Source organism: Lepidochelys kempii, chromosome 18 (genome assembly GCF_965140285.1).
Source record: "Lepidochelys kempii isolate rLepKem1 chromosome 18, rLepKem1.hap1, whole genome shotgun sequence".
Taxonomy (NCBI): domain Eukaryota; kingdom Metazoa; phylum Chordata; order Testudines; family Cheloniidae; genus Lepidochelys; species Lepidochelys kempii.
The window spans coordinates 4,223,773-4,237,238 of NC_136397.1; the positions used below are offsets into that span (position 1 = coordinate 4,223,773).

Consider the following 13,466-nt stretch of genomic DNA (forward strand, 5'->3'; position numbering starts at 1 on the left):
TTCCAGTTCCAGGCGCAGGGCCAGGTGGGCAGGCAGAGCTTCAGAGTCTCAATGCGTGGATGAGACGATGGTGTAGCGAGGAGGGGTTTAGATTTGTTAGGAACTGAGGAAATTTTGGGGTTAGGGGCAGCCTATACAGGAAGGATCCAGGCTGCTGGCACTAAACATTAAAAAGGTTGCAGAGCAGTTTTTAAACTAAGAGATGAGGAAAGCCGATCGCTGCAGAGGCACACCTGGATCGGACAGAGACTTCTCTTAGAGGAGAGTCTAGTGATAGAGATTCTCCAGGTTTTAGTCAGGAAGAGAGGAGGAAAGAGGACAAAATATGGGCCAGATCAGACGAGAAACATTCACATGAAGAATCTGACACATCAGAAAAGGGCAGACAAATAAACCGTGACAAGTTTTTAAAGTGCTTGTACACAAATGCTAGAAGTCTAAATAATAAGATGGGTGAACTAGAGTGCCTCGTGTTAAAGGAGGATATTGACATAATAGGCATCACAGAAACCTGGTGGAGTGAGGACAATCAATGGGGCACAATCATTCCAGGGAACAAAATATATTGGAAGGACAGAACAGGTCGTACGTGGGGGGCGAGGAGTGGCACTATAGGTGAAAGAAAATGTAGAATCAAAAGAAATAAAAATCTTAAATGAATCCACATGTTCCACAGAATCTCTATGGATCGTAATTCCATGCTCTAATAAGAATGTAACAGTAGGGATCTATTATCGACCACCTGCCCAGGACAGTGATAGTGACGATGAAATGCTAAGGGAGCAGCTGGTACAGGAATCCACAAGGGGAGAGGCAACTCTCGATCTAGTCCAAAGTAGAGCGCAGGATCTGGTCCAAGAGGTAACTATAACAGGACCGCTTGGAAATAGTGACCATAATATAATAACATTTAACATTCCTGTGGTGGGAAGAACACCTCAACAGCCCAACACTATGGTATTTAATTTCAGAAAGGGGAACTATGCAAAAATGAGGAGCTTAGTTAAACAGAAATTAAAAGGTACAGTGACTAGAGTGAAATCCCTGCAAGCTGCATGGACACTTTTCAAAGACACCATAATAGAGGCCCAACTTAAATGTATACCCCAAATTAAAAAACACAGTAAAAGAACTAAAAAAGAGCCACCGTGGCTTAACAACCATGTAAAAGAAGCAGTGAGAGATAAAAAGTAATCTTTTAAAAAGTGGAAGTCAAATCCTAGTGAGGTAAATAGAAAGGAGCAAAAACACTGCCAAATAAAAGGTAAAAATGTAATAAGAAAAGCCAAAAAGGAGTTTGAAGAACAACTAGCCAAAAACTCAAAAGGTAATAACAAAATGTTTTTTAAGTATATCAGAAGCAGGAAGCCTGCTAAACAACCAGTGAGGCCCCTGGACGATCGCGATACAAAAGGAGCACCTAAAGACGAAAAAGTCATTGCAGAGAAACTAAATTAATTCTTTGCTTCAGTCTTCACAGCTGAAGATGTTAGGGAGATTCCCAAACCTGAGCCGTCTTTTGTAGGTGACAAATCTGAGGAATTGTCACAGATCGAAGTGTCACCAGAGGAGGTTTTGGAATTAATTGAGAAACTTAACAGTAGCAAGTCACCAGGACCAGATGGCATTCACCCAAGAGTTCTGAAAGAACTCAGATGTGAAAATGAGGAACAATTAATGATGGTTTGTAACCTGTCCTTTAAATCAGCTTCTGTACCCAATGCCTGGAAGATAGCTAATGTAACATTTAAGAAGGGCTCTAGGGGTGATCCTAGCAATTACAGACCAGTAAGTCTAACGTCAGTACCGGGCAAATTAGTTGAAACAATAGTAAAGAATAAAATTGTCAGACACATAGAAGAACATAAATTGTTGTGCAAAAGTCAACATGGTTTCTGTAAAGGGAGATCATGTCTTACTAATCGATTAGAGTTCTTTGAGGGGGTCAATAAACATGTGGACGAGGGGGATCCAGTGGACATAGTGTACTTAGATTTCCAGAAAGCCTTTGACAAGGTCCCTCACCAAAGGCTCTTACGTGAATTAAGTTGTCATAGGATAAGAGGGAAGATCCTTTCATGGCTTGACAACTGGTTAAAAGACAGGGAACAAAGGGTAGGAATAAATGGTAAATTTTCAGAATGGAGAGGGGTAACTAGTGGTGTTCCCCAAGGGTCAGTCCTAGGACCAATCCTATTCAACCTATTCATAAATGATCTGGAGAAAGGGGTAAACAGTGAGGTGGCATTTGCAGTTGATACTAAACTGCTCAAGATAGTTAAGACCAAAGCAGACTGTGAAAAACTTCAAAAAGATATCTCAAAACTAGGTGATTGGGCGACAAAAAGGCAAATGAAATTTAATGTTGATAAATGTAAAGTAATGCACATTGGAAAAAATAACCCCAATTATACATACAATATGATGGGGGCTAATTTAGCTTCAACTAATCAGGAGAAAGTTCTTGGATTCATCGTAGATAGTTCTCTGAAGACATCCACGCAGTGTGCAGCAGCAGTCAAAAAAGCAAACGGGATGTTAGGAATCTTTAAAAAAGGGATAGAGAATAAGACAGAGAATATCTTATTGCCCTTATATAAATCCATGGTATGCCCACATCTTGAATAGTGCATACAGATGTGGTCCCCTCATCTCAAAAAAGATATACTGGCATTAGAAAAGGTTCAGAAAAGGGCAACTAAAATGATTAGGGGTTTGGAACAGGTCCCATATGAGGAGAGATTAAAGAGGCTAGGACTTTTCAGCTTGGAAAAGAGGAGACTAAGGGGGGATATGATAGAGGTATATAAAATCATGAGTGGTGTGGAGAAAGGGAATAAGGAAAAGTTATTTATGTGTTCCCATAATTTAAGAAGTAGGAGCCATAAAATGAAATTAATGGCTCACGAAAGCTCATGCTCAAATAAATTGGTTAGTCTCTAAGGTGCCACAAGTACTCCTTTTCTTTTTACAAATAAAAGGAAGTTCTTCTTCACTCAGCGCACAGTCAACCTGTGGAACTCCTTGACTGAGGAGATTGTGAAGGCTACGAATATAACAGGATTTAAAAGAGAACTGGATAAATTCATGAATGTTAATTCCATTAATGGCTATTAGCCAGGATGGGTAAGGAATGGTGTCCCTCGCCTCTGTTTGTCAGAGGGTGGAGATGGATGGCAGGAGAGAGATCACTAGATCATTACCTGTTAGGTTCACTCCCTCTGGGGCACCTGGGATTGGCCACTGTCAGTAGACAGGATGCTGGGCTGGATGGACCTTTGGTCTGACCCAATGTGGCCGTTCTTATATTCTTATGTTCCTGCCGGACGCTCGTTTCCAGGCTATAGTGGCCCTTGTCCGGAGCCTTCAGAGCTTCCCAACCTCATCGGCAAGAAGGTGCTTGAGTCTTCTCGGACACATGACTTCCTGCACATACATGACTAGGCATGCCAGACTTCAACTCCGCCCATTACAAGCCAGGCTGGCATCAGTCTATCGCCCAGGTCGAGAGAGCCTGAACTTGGTGGCCACCGTCCCAGAGCGGATCCTGGCCTCCCTCCACTGGGGGCTGGATCCCCTGGTGATATGCAAAGGAGTCCCTTTTCACAGCCCACAGCCCTCCTTGTCCCTTATCATGGATGCGTCACCCTGGGATGGGGTGCCCACCTTGGGGACATTCAGAAGCAGGGCCTATGGTCCCCTTCCGTGCTCTCCCTTCATATCAACGTACAGGAACTGATGGCGGTACGCCTTGCCTGACAAGCCTTCCAGGAGCGGCTGCTCAGTCCTTGTGTGGCGGTCCTCACAGACAGCACCATGGCCATGTTCTACATCAACAAACAAGGGGGGGGCCCGTTCCTCCCCCCTCTCTCAGGAGGCAGTTCGACTGTGGGAATTCTGCATAGCCCACTCCATTCACCTGGTGGCGTCCTTTCTCCCTGGGGTCCAGAACACGCTGGCGGCCCACCTAAGCAGGTCCTTCCGCTCCCACGAGTGGTCACTCCGACCAGATGTCATCCTCCCCATCTTCCAAAGGTGAGGGTTTCCCCAGGTCAACCTGTTCGCCTCCCGCAGCAATCGGAAATGCCCGGCTTTCTGCTCCCTCCAAGGCCGTTCCCCGGGCTCTCTCACAGATGCCTTCTTGCTCCTGTGGATGGGTTGACTATTTTACACCTTTCCCCCGTTCCCCCTTGTGCACAGGGTCTTGCTCAAAGTGCACAGGGACAGGGCGCGAGTGATTCTGGTGGCTCCGGCGTGGCCCAGACAGCTCTGGTTCACTGTGCTATTGGAGCTCTCTGTGGATGCTCCAGTCCCATTGCCTCTTCTTCCCGACCGATTACTCCGGATCACAGTCGCCTCTGCCATCCCGACCTGCGATCTCTCCACCTCACGGCATGGATGCTGCTTGGCTGAACCCTTCAGAATGTGTCTGTTCAGATTCGGTACAGCCCGTGCTGATGGGCAGCAGGAAGCCCTCCACTCAGGTCACATGTACGGCTAAGTGGAAGCGGTTTTTGTGCTGGTGCGCTCAGTGCAACACCCCCCTCTCCAGGCGTCCGTGCCGCTCATTGTGGAGCATCTCCTGAGCCTAAAACAGCAGGGCCTGGCGGCATCCTCTGTCAGAGGTCACCTTGTGGCCATCTCGGCTTTTCACCCAGGCACAAATGGTCGCTCAGTCTTCGCCAATCCCATGGTTGGCAGGTTCCTCAAGGGCCTGGACCGTCTCTACCCACAGGTTCGACAGCCAGTCCCCACATGGGACCTTAACCTGGTCCTCTCCCAACTCATGGGGCCCCCGTTTGACCCACTGGCCAGCTGCTCCCTCCTCTGCCTCTCCTGGAAAATGGCTTTCCATGTCGCTATCACGTCGGCACAGCGTGTCTCTGAGCTCAGAGCCCTTACCTTGGAACCACCCTACACAATCTTCCATGAAGATAAAGTGCAGCTTCGGCCCCACCCAGCCTTTCTTCCCAAGGTGGTATCTGCCTTCCATATTAGCCAGGACATTTTTCTTCCAGTTTTTTATCCAAACCTGTATGCCAGTCACCAGGAACAGCGGCTGCACTCCCTCGATGTCCATAGGGCCCTTGCCTCCTACATCGTGTGTACGAAGCAGTTCAGGAACTTGACATAGCTCTTTGCTGAGGTGGCGGACCAGATCAAAGGCCTCCTGGTCTCCTCTCAGTGGATCTCTTCATAGATCATGTCTTCATCTGCGCTTGCCCTCATCAGTGGCTTTTCTGGTCCAGGTGCCGATCCAGGAGATCTGCAGAGCCACAACTTGTTCCTCGGTACACACTTTTGCTTCGCACTATGCTATCATCCGACACACAAGAGATGATGCGGCGTTTGGTAGAGTGGTCCTACAATTCAGGTTGCTCTACTCCGACCCCACCGCCTAGGTAAGGCTTGGGAGTCACCTAATTGGAATCAATATGAGCAAGCACTCGAAGAAAAAACAGTTACTCACCTTTGTAACTGTTGTTCTTCGAGATGCGTTGCTCATATCCATTCCAAACCCGCCCCCCTTCCCCTCTGTCGGAGCAGCCGGCAAGAAGGAACTGAGGGGGTGATGGGTCGGCTGGGATATATATCGAGCGCCATGAAGGCGCCACTCCAGGGGGCTCCAAAGCCAACCCACCGGGTGTTGCTAGGGTAAAAAATCCTCCGATGGCCATGCACACAGCACGCGCACACCTAATTGGAATGGATATGAGCAACACATTTCAAAGAACAACAGTTACAGAGGTGAGTAACCGTTTTTTCTTTTTCATGATCTCGGGCTTAATGTCTCCATAACCATACATGGGAGTGAACCTTCTCCTGTAGCGCTAAGTGTCATTTCCTAAACAGTCTGAAAGACAACCACAAAATAGAGCTTTCGGAATAAATTTCAACAAAATCCCAGCCTGCTTGGGTTCTTCTTCATTAGAAGATTTTAGGCCTTTTCCCACAATTCCATAAGCTGTCTGTCCTGTCAGTAGATCATAATAACCATTAGTCCCATTCTCACAACTCTTCTTCAGGGGACTTGATAATTTGCAAAACTGTTTGCAGTGCAACTTCAAAAAAAGCCCTCGGCCCGTGCCCTAGGAGACAGAGGGATTAAGAAACCCTTGCAAAGGGATTCCCATGCTTGTCCCCCAGCATCCTGGTCTCTAATACATATCTTATGGTCGCTGGGTCTTTGGAAGCCCCTCCTACAATGGGCAGGGTTTCTCCCATGCTAAGGGGAAGCCCCACTCCACCCCTGTTTGGTGGGGCTACTCATACACACAGAGAAACCCTGCCCATTGGGGGAGGGCTTCCCCCAAGGCCTTGTTATAAAAGATAGGGCCAGTGCTTTGCCAGCTTAGTTTGCATAACAGGCCATGCCCCTGTGGGTATGGGAAGGGCAGTGACCTTCTCCTGAAGATCCTGGTACCTAACCTGGAGGATCGTGGGCCATTGGCCTGCCCAAAATTTGAAATTGGGTTCTGGCTACAGCCCTCCCTCAAACACTCCCAGGGCTAAGGGGGAGCAGGGGTCATGTGAAGAAGGGGTGTTTAAGGAGGAATTGAATTTTAGGGGGGTTATAGGTGTGGTCGAGTGGCTAAACCATCCTCTGCTAGCTGCTGCCTCCTTTACTTTGATTGTAAGCCCTTCGGAGCTTTCCACTGTGTGTGTAAAGGACCTATCACAATGGGCCTTGCTCCTTGGTTGGGGCTTCCAGGTACCACTGCAATACACGTAATTAATAACAATAAAGAGCTGTTGGTTTGCTGAGGAAGGGGCACAGAGTGCTGGGGTGCCATCAGAGAGCCAGGAGTTCGGCATTGTTTGCACTGTGGAGTCTGGGGGCTCCTCAGAGGAAAATGGAGTCTCTAAGGTTTAGGTTGGGAGCAGTGAGGGGTAGAGGGGTTGGAATAATCATGGTGGGAGCCATTGGGTCACAGGAGCTTGTAGGGGTGTACTTTTGTGGGGAGCCTTGGAGGCACTGTGGGTTAGGAGGAGCCAAGGGAGCAAGGGAAATACGAGTCTATCACAGTTACGGGGGAGCAGCCATCTAGAGAGCTGGGTGGCTTGGGGCTTGCCTCAAGTTGAGTTGGGGGACAGTGGGTTATGGGGGAAACTAGGTGATTTGGGGAGGCATGAGGATTGAGTGAGGTGTGGAGACCCAGAACTTGGTGCCCTGCCCATGTTGATCAAGGTGATATGGGACTGAGTGGGAAGAGAAAGTTTTGCTTCTGCTGGTTAGCAGGGCTAGGGTCGCAGGGCAGCTGCACATTGACTTAGGTTACTCAGGGGTTTTGCCATAAACATTAGCAAACATATTCTGTGCAAGACAGTGTAAGAATAAAGCAACTTGACAGATATTATCAGCACTGCACTGTAAATATGCAACAGCAATGGACATTTCTGAACACACGTTTAAGCACATTTTACTGACTTTTCTCCCAAATGAAGTTTTCCAAAAACAGCTCCAAAACATTTATTTTTAAATTAAAAACCACCTGTTTGTGACACAAATTGCCCTGTTCCTTTAAAGCATGGCCTTACTGGCGAGAGAACCTGTTGGGAAGGTTGCAGAGAAAGGAAGGATAGTCCAGTCAGTAGGGCACTAGCCTAGGATTTGGGTTCAAGTCCCTGCTGTGCCACAGACTTCCTGTGTGGTGTCACTCAGCCTCTCTGAGCCTGTTTCCCGCTGTAATTGGGGGATAATAGCACTGCCCTGCCCACTGGGTGCGTGTTAGATTGTGAGGCACTTAGACGCTACAATAGTGGAGGCCAGGTGACTGCCATAGGCAGATGTTTGCAAAGTGAATTAGTGATGGAAATTCTTTTTCAGCTTCTCAGTGACAGGGCTGTCAAACTCCCACGGCATTCTGAGAGCCATTCAAGATGTCAAGCCTGAAGAAGGAACCGAGACCCCAAAGTCCATGTTTTCTTTATCACCGTCTCAGCCTTCTGAGATTGGTTACTTAAATGTGGCTTCACCTGGAGACACCACAAACTTCCCAACTCAGCCTCAGAGTCCAAGCTTCAGCTGCGATAGCATCTAAGAGGGACTACAAGGAGCTGCTCTCTGCTTGGACTTCCTGCTGCAAGGGGCCATGCGTCCAGCTGGATCACTGTGTGTCTAATAACTCGTTCAATTAACTTTGTGATTTTCTCAGCTGTTATTTGACAGCTGTTATGTCAATCACTTGCCCGGCTCTAGCGTCTCATCCCAGATCTCCCTGGAATTTTCACAGATCTAATTAAACAAGGTTTTTTTAAAAGGGGTGTTTGTCATTTGGTTTCAACTCCTTGTGTGATCTAGACACGTTCACAGGCCGGGGCCCCAATCCTGCCTCCGCACGGGCCCACCTGCACTCACAGCAGGGCCAGGGCCCTGATCCTGCCCTCCACATAGGTCTGCCCTGCCAGGGCCAGATTAAACTTTTGTGGGCCTGACGCCAAATATATTTGTGAGCCCTCATGTAGTCGTTATGGACCCTTTCGAAGTGTGGGCCCAGTGCAACGGTGCCACAGTAAACCTGGTCCTGCTGGGATGGAGATGAAAACATTTATTCAAAAACAAAGTAAGATATTTGAAGCCATACTTGATTAAGACCTTCCCTCAGTCCATAGAGAACAAACTGGGCTAACATCAATATATTCAGAATACTCTTGAATTTGGTTTACTTGTGTGGGAGGAGGTTCTTTGTTAGTTTTGCTTTTTTTGTTAAAACACCCAGGGCCTGCTTCTGGCCCTGAACACAAGTGCTTAACTAGCACATTTATGAGCCATATTAAGCCCCAATGTACCCCTCAGTAGAGTTGCACCTGCATCTCCCCTCCACCCTCTCCTTATGTTTCATAAATACAATTTTGAAAGCTGGATTTTCTAGTTTGGTACAAAACTTAAGTTACTGGGGTGGAGTGTGGGGAGGAAAATTGCTGGTGCTGGGAGAAAAGACTACTGAGAGACACACACACACACACTCTTTATCACAAAGGCTACCACAACCCAGCCTCAAGCCTCTACCCCAACGTTCACACCTGGGCTCTCCTCTCCCTGTCTCTCCTACTGCCCCCCCCCACACAACTAACCCCGACCTTCACACAAGGGCTCTTCTCAATATCCCTGCTACCACTCACCCCACACACACACACTTTCACCCCAGGGCTGTCACCTTCCTCCCTTCTACTGCCCCCCCAAACCAACCCCCAGCTTCAACCGGAACTATCCCCTCCTTCTGCCCCCTCCACCTTCACACCCTGCTTCTCCTATCCTCCTCCCCCACAGAGTCACCACCAGCTTCCCCCGTTGAACCCAGACTCACTCCACAACTGCCCCTTCCCCCCAAGCCGTGTTCTGCCCTCCCTGGAGGGCGGGGGCAGTTGCTGGGCATTGCCACCGGCAGGGAGCGGGCAGCCAGCCAGCCCTGCTGTCACCGCCCCCCTCCCGTGGGGGCCACAGACAACCACCTTCAACCCCCCCGATGCAAAGCTGCAGGGACCAGATGGTGCCCAGGAGCCCATGGCTGGGAGAGCTGCACGCAGGGAGTCAGAGCACCACGGCCGCTCCTGGCTTCCCACTGCCCCAGGAGAGCGGGACAAACTCAGGGGTGGGGTGAGCCTCGAGCCCCTCCCGCCGTGCCCCATGGGGGCAGGGGACCAAGCAGGGTCAGCACTGGGAACTCTCTCCCTGCACTATTTCCTTGCTGGGGGGTTGGGGTTTTTTGTTTTTGGTCTGCCCGCTTCACCTGGGGCAGCCCACAGCATTGCGCGGGGCATGCTGGGACTAGTATTGCAGCTGGCAGCGCAGATCCCAAGGCCCCAGCGGAACGCAGTGGCGTGCAAACCATACCTCCCAGCATGCCTTGCAACACCCAGTCCCTGCTGTGCCTGCGCGCGGTTTCAACCAGCACTGAGAAGTTGCTGACTTCACATTGCTGGGCTGTGGCCAGGGCTGGATTAACCCTTTGTGGGCCCCCAAGTAGTCACATGGCCACTTCCAAGTGTGGGCCTGGTGCCACTGTAAACCCGGTACTGCATCCTGCGGTCACAGCCGGACCTGGGCCCCAATCCTATCCTCCAGACAAGCCGGCCTGGCCTGCATTGGGCAGGAGGGAGACATGAGACTGGGTAGGCGCTTTTCCCGCCCGCTCAGGCGACCCCTTTTCTGCACCGGAATTTGCTACCTGTAGCAGTTACTCATATGTAAGGGATTGTAGAAAACTCCTATCTGATGTAATCTGATGGAGTTTGAAGAACAGCTAGCCAAAAACTCAAAAGGTAGTAACAAAAAGTTTTTTAAGTACATCAGAAGCAGGAGGCCTTCTAAACCAGTGGGGCCCCTGGACGATCGAGGTACAAAAGGAGCACTTAAAGATGATAAAGTCATTGTGGCAAAACTAAATGAATTCTTTGCTTCAGTCTTCACGGCTGAGGATGTTAGGAAGATTCACAAACCTGAGCCGTCTTTTGTAGATGACAAATCTGAGGAATTGTCACAGATTGATGTGTCACTAGAGGAGAATTTGGAATTAATTGAGAAACTTAACAGTAACAAGTCACCGGGACCAGATGGCATTCACCCAAGAGTTCTGAAAGAACTCAAATGTGAAATTGCGAAACTATTGACTATGGTTTGTAACCTGTCCTTTAAATCAGCTACTGTACCCAAAGCCTGGAAGATAGCTAATGTAATGCCAATATTTAAGAAGGGCTCTAGAGGTGATCCCGGCAATTACAGACTGGTAAGTCTAACGTCAATATCGGGCAAATTAGTTGAAACAACAGTAAAGAATAAAATTGTCAGACACATAGAAGAACATAAATTGTTGCGCAAAAGTCAGCATGGTTTCTGTAAAGGTAAATCATGTCTTACTAATCTATTAGAGTTCTTTGAAGGGGTCAACAAACGTGGACAAGGGGGAATCCAGTGGACATAGTGTACTTAGATTTCCAGAAAGCCTTTGACAAGGTCCCTCACCAAACATGAATTAAGTTGTCATGGGATAAGAGGGAAGATCCTTTCATGGACTGAGAACTGGTTAAAAGACAGGGAACAAAGAGTAGGAATAAATGGTAAATTTTCAGAATGGAGAGGGGTAACTCGTGGTGTTCCCCAAGGGTCACTCCTAGGACCAGTCCTATTCAACTTATTCATAAATGATCCGGAGAAAGGGGTAAACAGTAAGGTTGCAAAGTTTGCAGATAATACTAAACTGCTTAAGATAGTTAAGACCAAAGCAGACTGTGAAGAACTTCAAAACGATCTCACAAAACTAAGTGATTGGGCAACAAAATGGCAAATGAAATTTAATGTGGATAAATGTAAAGTAATGCACATTGGAAAAAATAACCCCAACTATACATACAATACGATGGGGGCTAATTTAGCTACAACTAATCAGGAGAAAGATCTTGGAGTCATCGTGGATAGTTCTCTGAAGACGTCCACGCAGTGTGCAGCAGCAGTCAAAAATGCAAACAGGATGTTAGGAATCATTAAAAAAGGGATAGAGAATAAGACAGAGAATGTCCTATTGCCCTTATATAAATCCATGGTACGCCCACATCTTGAATACTGTGTACAGATGTGGTCTCCTCATCTCAATCCCGCCCAATACTGGCATTAGAATACACTCAGAGAAGGGCAACTAAAATGATTAGGGGTTTGGAGCGGGTCCCATATGAGGAGAGATTAAAGAGGCCAGGACTTTTCAGCTTGGAAAAGAGGAGACTAAGGGGGGATATGACAGAGGTATGTAAAATCATGAGCGGTGTGGAGAAAGTGAATAAGGAAAAGTAAAGTATCAGAAGGGTAGCCATGTTAGTCTGGATCTGTAAAGGCGGCAAAGAGTCCTGTGGCACCTTATAAATTAACTGATGTATTGGAGCATAAGCTTTTGTGGGTGAATACCCACTTCGTCAGAAGCATGTAGTGAAAATTTCAAGAGGCAGGTATAAAAGAAGGAAAAGTTATTTACTTGTTCCCATAATATAGGAACTAGGGGCCACCAAATGAAATTAATGGGCAGCAAGTTTAAAACAAATAAAAGGAAGTTCTTCTTCACGCAGCACACAGCCAACCTGTGGAACTCCTTGCCTGAGGAGGTTGTGAAGACTAGGACTATAACAGGGTTTAAAAGAGAACTGGATAAATTCACGGAGGTTAAGTCCATTCATGGCTATTAGCCAGGATGAGTAAGGAATGGTGTCCCTAGCCCAGAGGGTGGAGATGGATGGCAGGAGAGAGATCACTAGATCATTACCTGTTAGGTTCACTCCCTCTGGGGCACCTGGCATTGGCCACTGTCAGTAGACAGGATGCTTGGCTGGATGGACCTTTGGTCTGACCCAGTATGACCATTCTTATGTTCTTATGCTACCAGTAGCAGTGAATTGTTACCAGTAGCAGTTACTGATACCTAAGGTTGTTCTTATTTGCTGATTTGTCCTAATTCCTAAAACTTGTCCTAATTTGCTAAAGCTTTACAGTATGAGATGGAAACAAAGTGTTCAGCTTCCAAATGACCCTGCCTGTGGTACATATGAATCAATTACCTCTTAAGAGAGGATTATAAAAAATAGAGTGAGTTCATTTAAACATCATTTATTCTGCAGCTTCATTTACTGTGCCATCCTGACATTGACATTTCTGCCCAAGTTACCTGTGGGTTGGATTAATTTTAGTGGGACGTGGGACATGTGGAGGATAATTTAAACTCTTAATTTTCTTAGGGTTTGCCTTCAATATACTTCTATGTTGGTGCAATCTCTGACCATTACATTTCATCAACTCAGCAGGCAGTCACAGGCAGCAATGCACTTGTCCTATTGCCTTGACTGACAAAGGTTTCTGATCGAAGGGAGGCTAGATTCCAGCAAGCTCCTGGGGTAATATCTCATTGGAGATGAAGGGGCTTGTTCAGAGAGAGATTTTGATGTCAGTAGGGTAAAGATGATCCAGATGGGTTTGTCTCCATGCAGGTGTATTTTAGTCTCTGGCTGGGTAGAAAGGAGAGAGAAGTATTTTGGATTTCCTATTTCCCTTACTGAGAGCTATCTATGCTCACCTGAATTTTTCCTGATAGAAGCAGTTCCTATCTATTACAGGGTCAAAATATGGCTGCCATCACACAGAGGTGGAGGTGAGAAGAGGGCCAAGAAGTCCTTTCCCTCCCACAAACACACCCATTCATATGGAAGCCATAATGTTGCTGCTGCCTAAATACCCTGATGGCAAACGGGTAGGGGCAGGAGGCACTGCCAGCTATACTTAGCACCCCAAGGGAGCCATGCACTGTGTGGAGTGTATGCTGAACTGGTGAGGGCAACCCTTGCTCCCCAGTGAGGATCAGTTCCTCAGGATAGGTGCATCAGCTATTAGCCAAGATAATCAGGGATGCATCCCCATGCTGTGGGTCTCCCTAAACCTCCGACTACCAGATGCTGGGAGTGGATAAAGGGATGGTTCACTCAGTGATTGC

The 13,466-nt window shown here is 47.6% G+C and overlaps 1 protein-coding gene across 4 annotated transcripts in view; it reads left to right on the forward strand.

The window, feature by feature from the left end:
* The window catches only part of CCDC30 (coiled-coil domain containing 30), a 137,710-nt gene extending 129,452 nt beyond the window's left edge, over positions 1 to 8,258 (forward strand). For all 4 annotated transcript variants that reach the window (XM_073316525.2, XM_078849308.1, XM_073316527.2 and 1 more), the window contains one exon: positions 7,829 to 8,258. In XM_073316525.2, the coding sequence (XP_073172626.1) occupies positions 7,829 to 8,042 (214 nt within the window). In that variant the 3' untranslated portion in view covers positions 8,043 to 8,258. The remainder of the gene's footprint in view (positions 1 to 7,828) is intronic.
* The last annotated feature ends 5,208 nt before the right edge of the window (positions 8,259 to 13,466 follow it).